The 18433-nt window shown below is 36.7% G+C and overlaps 2 protein-coding genes across 2 annotated transcripts; one reads left to right on the forward strand and one right to left on the reverse strand.

The window, feature by feature from the left end:
* Window positions 1-15: 15 nt before the first annotated feature.
* Window positions 16-4952, reverse strand: LOC143470238 (uncharacterized). The gene is made up of 11 exons (XM_076968239.1): window positions 4699-4952; window positions 4548-4622; window positions 4419-4475; window positions 4207-4299; window positions 3795-3860; window positions 3372-3698; window positions 2444-3240; window positions 2117-2348; window positions 1391-1755; window positions 740-908; window positions 16-605 (listed from the first exon to the last, which is right to left on the reverse strand). The coding sequence occupies exons 1-11, from the start codon at window positions 4766-4768 to the stop codon at window positions 382-384; spliced, it is 2475 nt and encodes an 824-aa protein (XP_076824354.1). The 5' UTR covers window positions 4769-4952; the 3' UTR covers window positions 16-381.
* Window positions 4953-10602: 5650 nt separating this feature from the next.
* LOC143470440 (FHF complex subunit HOOK interacting protein 2A-like) lies at window positions 10603-17477 on the forward strand. The gene is made up of 14 exons (XM_076968577.1): window positions 10603-11020; window positions 11789-11902; window positions 12144-12280; window positions 12451-12613; window positions 12690-12928; window positions 13720-13912; window positions 14428-14649; window positions 14725-14905; window positions 15235-15354; window positions 15494-15608; window positions 15717-15856; window positions 15987-16174; window positions 16283-16418; window positions 16599-17477. Exons 1-14 carry the CDS (start codon window positions 10883-10885, stop codon window positions 16766-16768), a joined length of 2256 nt encoding a protein of 751 aa, XP_076824692.1. The 5' UTR covers window positions 10603-10882; the 3' UTR covers window positions 16769-17477.
* The last annotated feature ends 956 nt before the right edge of the window (window positions 17478-18433 follow it).

An 18433-nucleotide genomic window follows, 5' to 3' on the forward strand; every position in this document is an offset into this window, starting at 1 on the left:
AATAATCTATTTAGGTTATGGTACAATTAACTAGCCCATGCTTTGTCGTGCTCATAGGTGATAGACCGAACAACAAACTCCCAAAAAGCTTTAAAATTTGACTCAAGGAGCTGATTAAAATTATGCCCTTAACACTTGGATTTTATTATTAAAAGGAAGTGTGAGATCTTCACTAAGTAGCCATAATTAAATTTACAAAACTTTTTAAATAAAACAAAACAATATGAAGTAAGCTACTAATTGCTGCGGCTGGCAAATGTAAAATACAACGTAATTATAAATTACAAAATTACAGTTCCACGTCAACGAAATGATTATGCTGAAAATAGCTATTTACGCACAATGTGAACTAATGTTTTCCTTTCACTTTTCGTCATGGTTCTAATGACTCCGAGTAACGTCAAAAGAAATCGTACTGGCACTTGAGATTGAGGAAGTTGTTCTTTTTCGCAGACGGTAGGTTGATTGGTTTTCGTGGTGGTAAATTTTTCTTCTTAAACCCGGGTTAAAACGACAGTACAGAATGTAAACGAAGACTCCCTGAAGCCCATTGACAACGACATTCGTGTACATCATTATCACCGAAGCTTCGTGGTTCTGGATACCTGTATAGAAAACATTGCAACCGTGGTCGGTTAATCAAAAGCGTTTAATTTAAAAAGTAAAGCAAATTGGAGAAAAGAATTAGATTCTTTACTTAATAAAAGCGACCGATAAGTAGAACCTCAGCACCTGCTACCTGTTAAAAAGCCCAGTACCCACGAGGTCCCGAGAACGGTGAGTAGCATTACCATCGTCCTTAGTGTAGTGAGCAGAGAATTCACATTCGAATTTGATTGCTTTTTCTTTTCACAGGGAAGGGTTAGTTTCATCGTCCTCTTTTTGATCTTGGTTATCGAAACCGTTACCTGTAAAATTATTAGTATAATCGTCATTTTCAAAAATTAAGTAAGTTAATTATGGTATGATCTGATAATGATCTTTATCCTAGCTCGGACTGAGGAAAGTGTTTGCACGACTTAAACCCGGCGATGATTCCTCATCGCTCGAACCCCGGTTACCGAGCTAGCTTCTGTGGTGATTTTATCCGATAGTTGTAGAGCTTGGTGTAAATGTGGACATGTGGTTCGCATTTTAGGTTGTTACCTTTGTAATTAAATATTATCCTCATCTTTTCGTAAATTTAATTGAAAAATTTTCGAAAACGGCAAATTTTTTTGACAACTTATGAGTTATTTGGCTGCGATCTATATCACGTGTGTAGTGGGATTATGCCGGTCTCGATGTAGTTACGGTTTGCCTGTAACGAGCATGAAAGACATTTTGAATACACGTTAATGAATCTTCACTGCAATTAACCTTAGAGGTTTAACAACATCGTTTTTCTCACCTTGATTGCAATGATGACGTTGAGAAACAATGCGGTCAGGACTGGTATGACGACACCAACCCAAAAAATTTCCGTTCCTGGATCGAGCCAGCATATATCATATTTTGGGACCCAGGTTTCGTACTTCGGCTCATACATTGCGGAATTTCTGTATTCCTCCTCTTCTACGAATAAATAACACGGCTTCATGTAGACGTCCAAGGCCAGGCCGACGATAGAAGATATCGATGTAAACAGAGCGGGGATTCCCCAACCAATCAGATGGTTGACAATGGCGATTTGACGCGATTGGATCGTATTGTACGACAACACGTGGTCCGAAGTCTTCATAAACAGTCGTAGACCTTCCGCTAGCATCCACATAGCTATTAAGAAAAGAGTAACAAATCAATTTGCGACTTATGGTTATTTAGTACAGCGTGGTCCAACTGCAGGCCCGCGGGCCAAAGTTGGCCCGCGAGCACCGATTTTTTGGCCCACGAACTGATAGTCAGCTTTGATAGTCGCTATTGTCGAGGAAGAACCTCGACCGCAGATGTCACATTGATCAGCATTTAATAGCTAAGTAGCTAAATAGCTAAGCTCTTCAGTTCTAATTTAAAAACATTGGCCCGCAAGATAAAAAAGTTTTCTGATTTTGGCCCGCGATGAAAAGAAGTTGGACCATGCTGATTTAGTAGATAGAACCAGGTTTACACGTGTACAAGCCATTAGGCTACTTTTTACCTGTTGAAAGGAGGAAAAAATGCACGCCGATAGCTATGGTGATGCAAGCTGCGTCGTTCTCTACCGCCAAGTCATGAAATAAATTGATGATGTGGAAACAGAAGAGCGAGACAGAAAGGTTAAGCTGAATCAGAGTCCTGTCGCTGTCTATGCGACTTTTATTGCAATAGAGGATTGTTATTGTCAAGGACAGAAAGATCAGGGATATGGATTCCGTAATATAAGAACACAACTGTAGATATATGCAAAAGCTAAGAAAACAGCAACCTCACTTCGATTTATAAACGGCGTGCATTATGACACACTCAAAAATAACCAGTAGCTTACCTTGACACCAGCAGGTACTGCAACAGACTCCACAGAAAGAAGAATGGCGAACACCGTTGTGTGATTGCATTCGCAGACTACTGGCCCAAACTTGTTGTGGTCTACCCGTTTGCACCCAAACGTAGAAAATTCACTTTCTCTTTCATCGATGAAATCGCAGCTTACCGTAATATCTTTTACATATATGCGCTTACCCTGCTGATTATGATAAACATAGGGAACGACTTGATCTTGTATAACTTTTGCTATCGAGCTGTTTAACTGATAGCGGACAGTTCCGTTCAGTTTGTTTAGAGCTCTGATTTCAACAGTGGAGACGCTAAGATAAGGGATACTTTGAGGGACAATATAATGAGTTTCATGGGAGCTCCAAGAGTTCTCCTGTTCCGGATCATCCTTAAGATAGCTCATTATTGAGCTGTCGATGTAAACCTCGGCTGTAATGACTACGTAATCAAGACAACCGTTTATTAGTTTATTGCTTTGTGTGGAGTAGTTGCAAGTCACCTCGTACTCGTTCAAGGGAATTTCAGCTACGCCATAAGAAAAAGAACTGTTCAAACAGTGCTCTCTCAAAGCTATGAGCTGGACATGTTCTGTGCTAGCGATCCTGTTTCCGGTATCGATCAGTTGTAATGATGTGTTTTTCAAAACATTTTCAAACTCTCTAAGTTGGTTCGCAATCAGCTTTCGTTTTCCTTTACGGCATTTCTGACAATCGATACCATTGCTAGTTTCACTACAAGAGCATGACATCATTTTTTTCATTTTTACCAGAATTTTCTCCAAGTCCTGCACTAAAATGAGAACAACAACAATTGAGTACAGTATTTAATTACGATTAACAAAGCATAAGCAACGTCTTACAAGCAAAGAATGTTTAAAAACATCTTCCACAAGTCAGGAAAGCAGGCTGTTTTGTACTTACAGTAGCTTGTGGTTGTTGCTGTACTGTTTTTTGCCATGGTTGCAAACACTGGCAATGTTGACGTTATTTCTGTAGCTTTTGCAAATGTGACCTCGGTTGTGGTTTTTCTACTTGCATAATTCGTTACAGCGGCAGTACTTGCAGCTGTCGTCATTTGCGGTAAAAACGCAGCCATGTCACTGGTAGATTTTAATGTTTTAATGGTTGAATACACGACTGGCGCTGTTTTATTGATGTCGCTATGTATTGGAGTTACTGCGGATGCCGAAATAGTTGCTGCCATCTCCGTAGACAGTGCGATAGTGCTTAAATCGTCTACCGCAGGTTCTGTATATAAGTTAATTCTGGTTTTGGAAAGCTCAGCAGATCATGCAAGAAAAAATATTAACAAGCGAGTTAAGCAGATCAATGTCGTAAACTCACCTGCAAAGCATGAACACGAGCATAACGCGGTTTTCACTTTTCCATGGATCGAGTCGCATATTATCTCTGCCATATAAGCGTTGTATTCATTATCGAATGCCTTAATTGACAGGAGTATCCGTACGTTACAGTACTTCACTTTTTAACATATATGACACATTTCAAAAAGTATTTTAATAAACTCCTCCAAGCTTACACTTAAATATACTTTGCAAGTAGATCTGGTCAAATCATTTTTAATTGCCAGGCAGCTTAATGCAATTATCAGCAAAGTAATTAAATTTCATTATTCATACAGTAAATAAGCCCTTTTTACGGAATTTTTTGGTCTCTTGAATGCCATTACCATTATAAATCCAACATCATATAAATCCTTGACAAAGTTTCGATGCAAAAAGTATATGCTACTAACCTAAAATACACCTTCCCACGGCTTTTTTCATAGTCCAAGAAAATGTCCAGTTTTGGCATCGCTTAATTTGTGGAGGCATTTTGATTTCAATAACTACAAATAATAGTTTTATTGCGGTGCTTTGAATAGCTCATAGATAACCCATGTGTTTTGTTTGCATTACTGAATGAATAAGGCAAAATAAAAAAGTGAAATATCTTTAAACATCTTACCACATCTTGGGTTGACAGTTATATTTATGAATTTGGGACACCTAGCAACTGCACAAACTACAACATAAAAGAATAGAATTAGTAGAAAACTTTCATATTAAGAACAAGCATAATTGTTGACCTACTTACATGACGTACTCAGTGACCCAGAACAAACGGCAATCGACGAGTTTGTGTTAGCACTTTTAATTTCAAAGTCAGTGTCTGAAAATCATGAAATGATATAAATGACAGAAAGAACCAAATGTTATCGTAAATCCTACCACGGTATTTATTATACCTAATCTTCGTTGGTATGATAAACTAATCTGCATAAAAATGCAAGTTACGATAAAGACTTCTTTGAGCATTTTGTTTCTGAATTTCTTCCCGCGCTGATGCAGCCAGTAGATTTCAACTCATCACCTCTTATTTGTAACCATATACGCTCTTGCTGGATTGGTCGCGATGGAAAGAGCGTCTATGGTAGAAACAATAGCCTATAAGGTAATATTTTTTCAATTCGTCGATATCGATTGGCGCTTTCTTTATATTTGTTAAATTTTGCACGAGAATCCAATATACCGGTTTGCAAATAACGGTTTCTTAAAGAACAAAAAGAAAAAAAGGAAACGTCTTTTGTAAATTAGACAAACAAAGTGAGCAAACTTTAATATCCGCAGAGGTCTTCAGATGTCTATTAATTTTTTGTACTTTGTGTTTTTTACTGCAAAGTCAATTTACCAAATTATTAACAAATCAAAGTTGTCATTTGTTGATCACGATTTTTTTGTTGATTTTATTTTGATTAAAGTTTCGAAAAAAAGTGTACTGTAGGTAGCTTCAAATAATTAGCCTACTCGTTTCCCGCAATCAGAATTTCACGTTGGTAATTAAACTATTTAAAAGGTTATTGTTACTAACATTTTCGCTGGTTCCATCACGATGTAAAAATTCGGGTCCCATTACACTGTTAAGATACCCTTTGCGATAAACTGTATATATAACATCATAACTTCAACATATAGCCTATATATGTATTTAACATGCTCTTGTTGATCGCATTTTTCGATGTGTGGGTCACTGTCCACTGCGAGTTCTTACCACAAGGCCAGATGATCAACCAGCATGTCTAGAAAGAGATACTGCGGCGTTTGATTCGCTCAGTGTACGAGAAGAAGCGAAAGTTGTGGCAGGACAACTCGTGGGTGCTTCACCATGACAACGCCCCCATCCACACCCCACTGAGTATCCGACAATTCCTGGTCTAGAAAAACATCACTGTGCTAGAGCAACCTCCCTACTCGCTCGACCTGGCTCCATGTGATTTTTTCCTCTTCCCCAAGTTCAAGGGCGTCACCAAGGGAACCCGTTTTGAAGATGTGCACAACAGCAAAAATACTGTGACGACAGAGCTACGGAGAATCCCGAAAAAATTCTTCCAGGAGTGCGTGCAAGCGTGGCAGAGAAGAATAGGAAAATACATTAGACTCCAGGGGAGTATTTTCAAGGGGATAACTTGCAGTTTGGGTTTGAAATGGATCTTTTGTGACCGCGCTCCTGGAACGTTTCTGACATACCTCATATGTAGAATATTATGTATAATGCAGTATAATGCATGTAGATTAGGAATGTGCCAAACACGATCCCAAACCACATCAATTTGAAATGTTTTCAAGCTTCGCTTTTATGCAGGTTTACCCGAGCGTTAAGTTTTTGGAAAATAAAAAAGAATGGTTTGTTTGTTGAAGAACATTTGTTAAAAACTTCTTTTCAAAGTAACTTAAAGACTTATATTGCTTTGTTAAGTTTTCTGTCGACTATAGTAGGCTACACGGTTAGTTATTGCCATAGTAATTGTGCTGCGTGCTGGCTCTCTTTGCCACTCAATGTCGGCAATGATTAGTTGTTCTTCTTCTGCAGCAAAAAGGAGAAAAAGCAAATAAATGCGAAAAATGTAAAAAACCGTATAAGCATGCAAGAGGTAATTTACAAACTGAGAAATTCAATTCAAATAAAATATGTAAGTTCAAGAAAATTGCAATGATATAGGCCTACGTTGTGCAGCCTACAATGGCTAAAAGAGTGCTATACTTGTAAAAGTAAATCAAATGTTAATGTGCGGACTTCTTATGTCTCCATTAGTTGCTACTAGCACTTGTTTGTACACGGTGTATATAGCCGTTACGAAATTCATGCATGTGGTACGCAAAGTGCCATCCATGCCACATTTTTCAGTTTGTTTCTATTATAAGAAGATATGAGATACATTTGCGCAAGTGAATTCAATATAACCAGCTGATTTACGTTCGGTAAAGATCAACCTTACAAATTGTGTCTGTCATTTCATTTCAAACATCCACTTAATAAATGTATCTAACCGAGGACTTATACTTTGGATATGCAGTATAACGCCAAAGGCATTTTTCTCAAAATTAAACTTTTTTGTTTGTTTTTTACATGACGTCATACGTTCGGGTTCGGCTTGAGTACTAACGAACGTAAAAGTTAAAAGCTTGGGTTCTCACAAGGACACGAACCGGACTTTTTTCATGCTTCCTATATAGTACATGCATGAGCACTGAGCAGCTTATATGCAGTTCATGCATAGGCTACAAATACTGTTTTTGTATTAAGATAACCAGCAAATAGTTGCAGTGTTAAATAGTCAATAGACAGATATTAAATAGTCAGTGCCGACATATGCTCTTCCAAGCTTCGCACGATACCTGTGGAAATTACTTTAAAATTGAAATGTCATGATATTTGTATAAGGGCAAATTGAGAAAAATAAACGTAGCCTACATAGAAACCACGTGAACATATGGCTGCATGGCTCGTTCTTCAAATAAGGGACGGAAATTTGACAAATATTTGTTTTACATAATTGCATCTTTTAATCGAAATACTGGAATAAATACAGCTTTTTTATATTTCTCAGCCTTTCTCCTGAAATGGAAGGGTTTGCGTCATGACAGCAGTTAATTTATTTTATTGTTTGTGACCAGTCTGCATATGTCTTTACAACTTATTTATACGTTGGGTAGATGGTTAATATAATAAAGAACTTGTTTTTTAAATCTTGTTCTAACAGTTGCCAAGGTTATTCTATCGCTTTCGAAACCACCATGACGAAGTTTGAACATGAAACTTATAACTTATAAATGCTGCATGCATGATGCTTAAAGTACCAAAATTAAAAGAAAATTATGGAATCAAACGAAAAGTTCTGCAATCTATAAGAAAATCAATTAATATAAATTTACTAAGAAATATCGCTTATTAAACTTTCTCAGAACGAAGGTTGTCAAATGGCGCCCGGCCAACCACCTCAAAACATGTTCTCAGAATAAATGAGGGTAATACTTTTATAATGTAATGGTTAATGGCTTTTTATAAATATATTCAGGGTGGTTTCAACGTTATTCTTGTAAAACACGCTTTATGTTAGTGTTTTCAAACGCCAAAAAAAACATTTCTTATGACCAAGTGGTGCTACTCGTAGCTGCCCTGTAGCGCCGTCTTCGGGTCATCCTCCTAGGTTCTTACTGGCTACCAGCGGGTGCTCCTCAGTTGTTGTTGCATAACTTTATAGATTGAACTGAAGCATGGCAATGGTCAGGTATAATTGCTTTGGATTGGGTTTAGAATTTGAATGGGCTAAGCTGAAATTCTAAAAGCTGTATAGGCTCAAGGTCTTTAGAGATTGGGATCAAGCTGATCGTTTAATAACTTGTTTAATGTAACGCATTCCATCTAACCTGGTTCCCAACGTTTGGCTGCTCGAGGACCTCCAACTCCAAAATTGTTGCTTAATAGGCTATTTATGAGGAACTTATGTATAACTTGCGGACTCTCAATTGGGAACCACTGACTTAAAAGAACAATGATAATATGTCTCCATCAATGGCGCTGATTGCAGCAGTATCTCTGGAAGCAAACAACGAAGCTGAAAGATCTAGGTTTTCTAAAATACAAGAACACAATAATGTTGTAAAACGGCCGAATTTTAGAAAGAATATATTGACAATATTGAACTTGCAGCATAACTGTCTAGACTCTAGAAGCTTGTCTTTATTTTGCAACATATGGCGATATAAAAACCTTCGTTGTTCCCAGAGTAATTTTTAACCAAATAAGCGCGTTTTCCCGATAGAACATCTTGTTTGCTGTTTCAACAAAGTGGATGCCATTATGTACCGCTTTATTTGAACGTTGATTTGGGAAAAATAAACAATAAAGTAATAAGTTTACATCACAACAAAGTGTTGTGACCATTCCCAGCGATACACAAAAAACAAAATGACGTCATTCACACAATCAAAAGATAATCCAAATCGAGCTCTTTTGTGCAATTGATCGGAACAATCAAGGAAGGTAAGTCAGTTGAAATGCTGGTTCCATAGAGGTTTCCTGTTGTTGATGATTAGCAAACAAGATTGTAGCGTAAACATATTAGCACTTGTTAATATAAATTAGCCGTTTACGCGGTCAAGTGATACTTCCCTTAGAAATAATTCAATTAGGAGATTACTGCAAGCAATGTGGTTTACACACATTATTGCTACAAATGCCGCTGCTTCATTGAAGGATCAACCATTTACGAAGTGGGTCATATACGTTTACAGAACGACGTTTTGAAATGAAATCTGGGTTAAATCTACTTAAATTCTTCTATTATAATAATTAAATACATTGATGGCAGTGTAGAAAATACAAATTTCCATTCTTTATACAAGCACAATAAAGATAGTAACTTATTGATAAATTTTGCTGAAGCAAAACTCTTATTGGGAATTATCGGCCAAATTTCTTTTTACCGAATAATTATTTAACTATAGCCTGCACTGCTTCGTGCAAGGTAGCCTACAAAGTAAAGTTATACGGTAGTATAACGCATTCTTTCAGTTATATAGTGTAGACTTGAAGAATTCAAGCTTTGAAAACGTGGCGGCTCAACACATTGAAATTTCTGAGTCGCCAACTGCTGAAACCGTAGTAAATAACATGCAAACATCAAGAAAAATGGACGGCCGATGCAAACGGGCGCGCAGCTATTTTAGTATTGCACATAACTTAAAAATTTATTGACGAACGCAGAAAGTTTTCAAAAGACTTCCCTTGGATACGCCAATGTTTTAGGAACTAAGCCTAAACCTAGTTTATATTTAACTGAAGTTTGTATCGCGTGCTTTTCTTAAATTGCTTTTTTAAGCTAAATACTAAATAGGCTATAAACCTAATCACAAAAGAAAGAAAAAATGTCGCTTCGAGGCATTTGTTCTTGGATGAATGTTACCTCTGGTAATTGATCAGCCAGTTGGACTAGTTTTGTTAACGCTACTTGTCTTAGGAACTTGTCAAAGTTTGACGCTTAATAAGTTAATAGCTTAATTTACCTAAATGATTTTGTGTCTTAAAAATAATTTTTGAATTTTTATTGTTTCTAAAAATCTTGGATTTAAAAATTTTTTTTTTCTTCCACTAAGTTCCACCTTCAACTCGACTCCAAGTTCACACCAAGATAATGTTTTCTTTTACTACACACTCTCAACTGAGTTATTTAAAATCTGTGTTGTTACTTAAAGCCGATACTGAAAATGTAGTGCAATCTAATAACTGTATAGCATTTAAATTAAACAAAAAATATTAATGCGTTTTTGTTTTGTTATACCCTTTTTACATTCCTGAATTAGTGACGCCTGGAAGTTACGTCATTACCTGCTTATACCTGATATTGCTGATCAACTACCTTCAGAAAATCTTTATTCGATCAGGTATCATTATCAATAAACCCTGGTCGTCCTGGCCTATTTCATCATTTCAAACATAATATTAGAAGTAAGCATTCAATATATACCCAACCGTTAGAAACCACAAATGTGTCAATTCGTGTCTATGAATTCGTCAAATTTCTTAAAAGATCACAAAATTTGGTTTTCCAATATTGTGGTAATATTCGTTGACATCTAAAATGCCATCGCGTGTCATAGGAAAATCTGTCATTGTGCATTTTATTAATTCCAGTAATGCACTTTCTAAATGTAAATAAACTTATTGGATTAAAAAATTCTTTACTGAACTTTAATTAATATTTTTGTTGACCAGAATAAATTGGTTGTAAGGCTTGCTCTTATGCCGGTTTTGTTTCCGCTATTTCCATTTATCCGCAGAATTTTGTCTATCCGTAACATAAAGGGAGTCTAATGAAGTAATGAGTCAATCTGTCAAAGTCCGAAGTCAGAGGACAGAAAGCTAGAAGAAATTGTGGTCGTTGAAATTTTGTTCAATTTTGTGCTATTCACCGGCAAATCTAGAATCTTTTGCTGTAAGATCACATTGGCGAAAATACTTCACCATTTTTTACCAAAGTTAGTAAATGGGCGAGGCTTTACTCATGTAAACGTACGCTACAACGTTGCAGTTAGCCGCAGACTTCAGTCAGAGTCAGTCACCCTGTGAAAACATTAACAGGCCAAAGCAAAATGTTTAACAAATTTACAACAATCCTACAACAAGCAGTTGAAGCTTTGGCACCTGATGCTCCGTTGCATGAAGATTTTGTCTATCATTGGAAGTCAATCACAAACTTCTACATTGAAAATACTGATGACAAAACTCCTGTAAGTCGTTTTTTTGCAAAGCAATAAATTACTCTTTTATATACATTTAGTAAATAAATTAAATAGATACATTTGTTCACTGTAGGCCTAGCCTGCAATGTTAGTAGGCTATTTTATTCATAGCCTACAGTACCTGTATGTTTCGAAAGTTTTGTTAAAAAGTTGTTGTAGTTCAGTAGCCTAATAGATAATGGTTATAGTATAGTAATGCACCACTGTTACACTTAACTTTGGTGTGCCAAGATAGCTTATTTATAATAAACACAATTTGTAAACAAGGTTTATTTAGTTGGTTCGCCACCATTTGAAACACATAACTCCTATATGTTTTTAAACGTTGAAAATGGCACAGACAATGAAAAATGAACAAACGACAAAATGAACGATACAAAAAATGACTTTTAGTAAGATTAGCCTTAGAGACAGTGAAATTGTTTTCTGACAAATTGGACTAATTTTCTTTAAGTAAAAAATCATTTTGTTTCTATTTTTTTTCAATGGAGTGAGGAACAACAAGTTGCTGAATTGTGGCAATGTCCTCAGCTAGTTGACATACATGTGTAGGAAGCATGAAGCATATCTTGTTCCTCATATTAGAAATTAGACCATCACATAATGACTGGGTCTATAATATAGTACCAAGTTCGAATTAAACTGGATTTGCACCATTGCACCACCATTGTTTTCAGGTGTCGTATTGCCATGGATGTTTTTTGCAAAAGTTGTGATTCTTTTTCTCAAATTTTGAAATTGTAAACATTTTGGCAGGTCACTGACAGCAACATTCCATCGCACTTGAAGCAAATGCTGCAGATATTAATTCAAGAAGAAGCTGAAAGGGAGCCAGGGGATACAGGTCCTTGCATGGAGTATATGTTACAAGTATGTTTGTTCCTTTCTTTTTAGTTTTGAGCTTATTCTTTGTGCCATTGTTGTTTGTTGACATTATTTATTGAACAGTTTTTTGTTGTTAATGGTTTGTTTATTTTATTTTGTCAAGACCAATTCTAACATTTTCCTAAATTGTACTTTCAAAATTGGTTGATAATATCATGAATAAATATGGAATAGTGACATTACTTTACAGCATGCTAAACTTGTATATGTGTTTTCTGATTTCCAGCATAAACTTTTGGAGACGTTGCATACTTTGGGAAAAGCAGATTGCCCTCCTGGTATGAAGCAACAAGTTCTTATCTTTTTTAAAAACCTTCTTGGCAAAATAAAGCAACCCCTACTACCCCATATCAATGTTCACAGGTAAATTATCAAAAATTTGGGGATATGTGAGATGTTGCAACTCGTATGATTCTTTGGTTTAGTTTTTAAGTGATGTTGAATATACTTCACTGTTTAAACAATTTTGTGTTTAGTAGTGGTAGGTAAAGGCAGTTGAAAATCACATCTCACAAGTGTAATATATGATTTAGACCAGTATCGCGACTAGTTCGTGTATGTGGCGAAGTCCAAGCTGCTCCAACAGAGACTGAAGAAATTTCATTTCTGTGTACACTTTGTGCTCGCCTTAAGAGAGAACCTCATCTATTACACTTCTTTCTGCAAAATAATAGCACAGAAATCCCGAACAAACCCGTACGTGTTTTGTTTTACTTTTTGTATTTCTCATGCATCAACTTCAATTTGCATTGATGCCAATGATTTCTTACAGGCTGCTTCCACCAATCATATTGATTCCAGTGAAACAAATTTACCATCTTCATCAGCTAAAACAAGTAAACGTGAAAGTTACGACCTGGTTGACTCATTACTTAATCTCTGTCGCTCAGAAGATGGTAGAGTTGCTGTGAAAGCATGTGAAGGTTTACTTCTTCTCGTTTCAATGCCCCATGAGACCGCTGCCCGTGCTACAGTGCAAGATACTATGCTGTGTCCTCTTCTAAATACCAGGTATAAAGAACATGTGGCAAGTGAATGTGTTTTGATATAAGATGTTGTGAACTGTAATGACATTTTTGCGCAATGCTTCATGAAACTAGTGTTTAATGCATAACCTTATAAGACAGGGGCGGGCAACATACGGCCCGCGGGCCGGACCCGGCCCGCGACGGGATTTTGAGCGGCCCCCAGGCAGTTTCCGGTCTTACATGATAACGTGGTCTGCGGCCACAGTCTGCCGCAATCCCTCACTACTTGCTTACTACGTCAAATATAGTGATTGTTAGCTATTCTTTAAGAAGAAGTGTAACAGTCTGAATGGTGATGTCACATAAAGATAAAATAGGAACTGATGATACATAATTAATCCGGCCCGCCAAGTACTTCATTTTCTCATATCAGGCCCGCCGACCGAAGAAGTTGCCCGCCCCTGTTATAAGATATAACAATAACAACACATAATCTATATATTTGTTTAAATCACGCTGGCAATGTGAAGGTTGTTTCAACTTATACTGTTCACTCTTACACTAGTTTAATAGATTAGCTCGATAATTCACTAAAAGACTTTGAATTAAGAGATTATGGTTTTTGATAGGTTAAGTTAAGCACTGGTGTCGTAATGGTGTTTGCATTAATAATGACTTCACTGTTTGTCATCTATTAAATCGAAAAGTTGAAGTTTTACTTTATCTGGTTCATTGTAAGACTGATACAGCACAGTGAACTGTTAAAAAGGTTCAGTTCCTGGTCATAGTTCCTGTTTGTTGGAATACATTTTGTTATATTTTATCCTAATACAGGCTCCGGACTCTTTTCACATCCTTGCCAGCTGCACTTGATCCTTCTGATGTGGATAGCGTAAGTGCGAAATGGGGTTTGGATTCTCACAGCTATGCATACAACGATGCACGCAACTTCGCTGGAAAGAGATCTCTTGTTTCGTTCTTGTCGTGGTTTGATTATTGCGATCAATTGATTATGGAAGCATACCAGGTCTGTTAAGTTTATCACTGTTTAGTAGGGATGGGACAACACGAACCCAAACCCGAGTAGATTTGCCGAATATTGCCTCTGTGGGAGAGGCGAGTGAACCCGAATACTAACAGTGGTGAACCCGAATACTATGCTACTTGGAAATTTATCGACTTTAGTATGAAATAATAATCTATTTTCCTGGCTGAGATAAACTGGAGTCAACATTTCTTACCGAAAATCATTTACTTAAAGATTTTGCTTTTCAAATCGCCATTTAATCGTTAATTTTTAGTAATTAATTCACGATACAAGCAAGATTTGGCAACTTTCTGTTTGATTGAAATTTGATCATTTGGTGCTGACACGAATAGATTCGAGATGCGTTCTGGTTTACCTTCAAGATATTCGGATTCGCACGAACCCGAATAATCGTCGTCGCGGCACATCCCTGCCGTTTAGTGATTAATTTATTAAACTACTGAATGCGTTTGTGAATAAATAAATAATAATAACTGAATCGAACTATTTTCCAGGATTGTAGTGCATACATTGCAAGATCAATTGCTAAAGACTTTCTTAACAAGACATTGTTGGGCCCTCTGTTACAAGCTGATGAAAGAGCAGCCCTCACCACAACTGCAGTGTTAACTAAGCTGTTCAGCATGGTACGATCTCATGCATTGACATGCGAACTTGTTAACTTTATTGTACCAAACAACACCAATTTGCCTGAAGAGGGCAAGGAAACCCTATGGGTAAGTAACACGTTCACACTCATTTATCAATAATGCTTGTTTGCAGATATGTTTAAGATGACTGCATTAATTTAGGACACCAAAAAGTCAGAGTTGTTGTCTCGTCTTCTGGAGAGGTGCGATCACTTTTCAGATGAGATATCGATTGTGACGTTACGTCTTTTTGAGACGGTTCTTGGTCTTTCAAACTCCATTGCTCTTGATCGTCTTATTTTGAAACATCTCCAGCATCGAGCTTATCATGTCAAAAATCCAGGTAAGCTGATGGCCACCATTTTGGAAAACTTAAAAATTAATTTTGATTTATCAACTGAGCTGTTCTTTGTAGTAAAAAAATAGAAATTTAGTCGACATTCAACAAGCATTACCACCTTTTGCTTGTTTGATGATATACAGAAGGATCATGTGCACATTTAAAAGTTAATATTTGTGTGTTGGTGGCATGTGCAAATTTATTTGCTATTCAGTTGGAAACTAATTTGTGACAAAGATTCCACTAATAACTCAAATTTAAACCGGTAAAATTTTTTAGAATAATGAACTTAGTTATCATCTAACATGGCTGCATGTTGTGGTGATTTGTAGGTAACATAGTAGTGCAATCAGACTCGGAGGAGCTGGAATGGGATTTGGAGCCCGGACTTGATTCAGCTGCGCCTCAAACCCCACCTAAACCTAATAAGCAATTTTCAACTGAAAGTTTGGGTGTGTAGTGTAGAGTTGGCATATTTACCGCTACAACGATTTGAATTAAACTTCCAGTTCAGATCTTAGCTATTAGGGAACACTAGAACAGTAGTTTCATTTCAGTATACTGGTAGATCACAAGCTGTATCCATTTTAGATGGGGCAGGAGATGCTTCCAGTTCAAGAGCTCACATACAGAGAGCAGTGAGTTGTTTTCTTGCAGCTATACCTGATTCAGCCAAGTCAACGCAAGCCAATGATGATGAATCTGGGTTAGTAGCGCATTACATCTGGATCGCAATGTATACGATGCTATTGACTGTATTTTTACTTTTTCAATTTATATTTCTGGTTAAATTAGGTCCATTTTCTATTCTTAGGTATGATGGGTATTTAAGGGAAGCTCATAGGATGTACAAAGACGTGTGTGCGATTTGCTGCAAGTTCAGTTGGCCGAAAATGAATGGAAAAGAGCTTGAAGCAGCGGAAAGATGCCAGCCTGTTGCAGTTTATGAAGAAGGTGAAAGCTTCAAAGCCTCAGCAAACTTGCACTAGTTTTATAAGCTGACAGTAGTTTATATCATTACCACACTTTTGCTATTTGCTGCTATCAAGCGAATAATCATGACCTTGCCGTGGCTTGTTTGCAGGACCGTTTCTCACCATGCTTTTGAATAAATTGTCTCGTGTTCTTTCCCAACCTTATGGTGTCAATCTTGTCGTAACATCAATTATTTCACGCCTGTGCTTAATCCCACACCCTTTGTTGCACGAACTCTTTACCGACCCTCTCACCCCAATGAGGCCAAAAGCAAGAGGGGTGTACTCAGTGATCAAAGTATGGGGTTTTATTTATGTTGAATACAACGATGTTTGCTAAAAGTTTGGTGAAGTTTCAAATAGTGAGTCTAGTAAAGGTCATAGTTCTTATGAAACTTTCATGCAGGTGATCGTGGAGCAGATATCACATCGGATGGCTCACGTTCCAAACTTCAAGAATCGACTTCTTCTCGCGAGGAGGAAACTTGCTTCAGGAGGGGGTTTCCATGACGACGATCATAATGTATCACCTACTCATAAAGGTAAACGAGAATAATTGTTTCCTCTGATGGTTTGTGACTAATCTTTGCTATGGTTAGACCTGTAATGGTTATGGATCTTTAAAGGGCATTTCGATGTGTGTTTTTCACACACATGAAGCATTTCAAAAGATGAATAATAATCACTACCTGTAACCATGTCCAATTTGTGGTTCATTTCAGGTTTACCTATGGCAGCCAACTTTGGCGCAAGTGCAGGAGTAATAGCCAGCAATGATTTGGATGACCATAAGACATTTTTAGAAGGGACAATTGTAGTGGAAGAGTTTTGTAAGGAGCTCGCTGCTATAGTGTTTGTCAAACATCACGCTTTGGCTGCACAATCCGTATGAAACAAAACTCAATGATTTTGTCACCTAATTAAGGTATCCATTTTTCCATTAAGGTAACCGTTTAATTAAACACTCAGAGGTGTAATTTAGATATACAGTACATGTTCTTAACATTTGGGTCTTGAAACGATATAAATTGCCATGCGTTTGTTACCTGCCTGTCTTTGATAAGCAATTTTCTTCTTACTAGCCGCTTCTTACATATATTCATGCTCTGAGTACATATGTGCATAATGTACATAAGCGCAACTATTATATACATAGTTTTACGAGCACTAGGGCAGTGCAATTTTATGTTTTAACATGCTTTATTGCTATTTATTTTTTTTGGTGAGAAGTTTCTTTCGAAGCACCATTGTGATATTTGTAGGGTATACAATTATACATGTGATAAAGCTTAATTGTGGAAATTAAGCCGACCTATGTATAGTTTGTTTAAAACTGCTCCTAACAATTTGTTACAATGATCCTGTAATGCGATGTGTGTGATTATATTTTCATGATTAAGTAGTTATTGCAAATCACACATAAGCTGAATTTCTGTACTTCCCGGCGTAAAGGTTTACTTGAAAGATAGTACTATGTTGCAGGAGTGTTTTCAATTTAAGATTAAATGATTTGATTTTTACAATGTATTTTTGGTGATTCTTTTACAAACTTTTGGTACTAAAAAGCCAAGCTTAATAAAAAAAAGTATCTTGTTGCTGTATATGCAATCGTGGTAATCCCAGATATTTTTCAACTAATAGACTTACAGTGTGTACAGGTTCTTAAACATAGTTGCATACTGCATGCTTTTACATATGGCCTAAATAACTGAGTTATAGAAATTGCAATTTCAAAGTTTAAAGATAACATTAAATTTTCAGAAGTTTATTGGCGTTGAAAAGTCCAATGAAGTCAATTTGGCAAATCATAAAAGCTTATTTCTCAATAATGAAAGAAAGCAAAAGATTCAGGAAGAGAAACTACGGTTGTAATATACACTATTGCACAATTATTGCATTATTTACACATTGTTGCACTGTAGGAAAAGTACAATAAATTTTACATGAGAAAATTGGTTAGTACACAAATTATATGTATCCAAAACATTGAAAATTTAGCCGAGGTGGGCATGAGCTCGCTCCTATTTTTTAGGAGTGATCTCGGAAGCGTCGCTCTTTTTTCAACGTCGGAACTACAAGCGTGCTCTTTTTTAAGAGTAATTCCGCTTGTCGCTCTATTCTTGTATAAATAATGCTATGAACGCACAAAACGGTTACAAATGCTTGGATCGAAAAAGCTTTTAGGTTTTAAGACCACCGTAAGACTATCATTTTATCTAGTAAATGGCTGCTTTGAGACTAATTTCACGCAAAATTTTTGCTCCTCATGGTATAAAATAAACAAGATGATAAACAACACAAAGCACAGCAACACGTCATAACCTTGTTTTGACGGATTAATATAAACGCTTTATTTTTTGAGCTGACAACAATAGTCGAGTTGTCATCCTGCTGTCGTAATTTGCTTCCCATTTCGGCTATTTTTGTAACTTAACCGATATATGGTTTGAATGGTTGGTTTCTGGTTTGGTTGGTTGGTTACCGATATATGGTTTCTCAAAACTTTAACACCAAATGTCACGGAAGTTAAAGTAGCTGCACCTCATTAGCCGAAAAT

Source organism: Clavelina lepadiformis, chromosome 9 (assembly GCF_947623445.1).
Source record: "Clavelina lepadiformis chromosome 9, kaClaLepa1.1, whole genome shotgun sequence".
Classification (NCBI taxonomy): Eukaryota; Metazoa; Chordata; class Ascidiacea; order Aplousobranchia; family Clavelinidae; genus Clavelina; species Clavelina lepadiformis.

Excerpts from the sequence above, each read along its gene's own strand:
- LOC143470238 (XM_076968239.1), bottom strand. The coding sequence starts at position 4,768 with ATGCTCAAAGAAGTCTTTATCGTAACTTGCATTTTTATGCAGATTAGT. Across the intron at positions 4,623-4,698 it reads ATCATACCAACGAAGATTAG|ACACTGACTTTGAAATTAAA; the intron begins GTATAATAAATA and ends CATGATTTTCAG. Across the intron at positions 4,476-4,547 it reads TGGGTCACTGAGTACGTCAT|TTTGTGCAGTTGCTAGGTGT; the intron begins GTAAGTAGGTCA and ends TTTATGTTGTAG.
- LOC143470440 (XM_076968577.1), top strand. The coding sequence starts at position 10,883 with ATGTTTAACAAATTTACAACAATCCTACAACAAGCAGTTGAAGCTTTG. Across the intron at positions 12,614-12,689 it reads CAGAAATCCCGAACAAACCC|GCTGCTTCCACCAATCATAT; the intron begins GTACGTGTTTTG and ends GATTTCTTACAG. Across the intron at positions 15,355-15,493 it reads ATTTTCAACTGAAAGTTTGG|ATGGGGCAGGAGATGCTTCC; the intron begins GTGTGTAGTGTA and ends TATCCATTTTAG.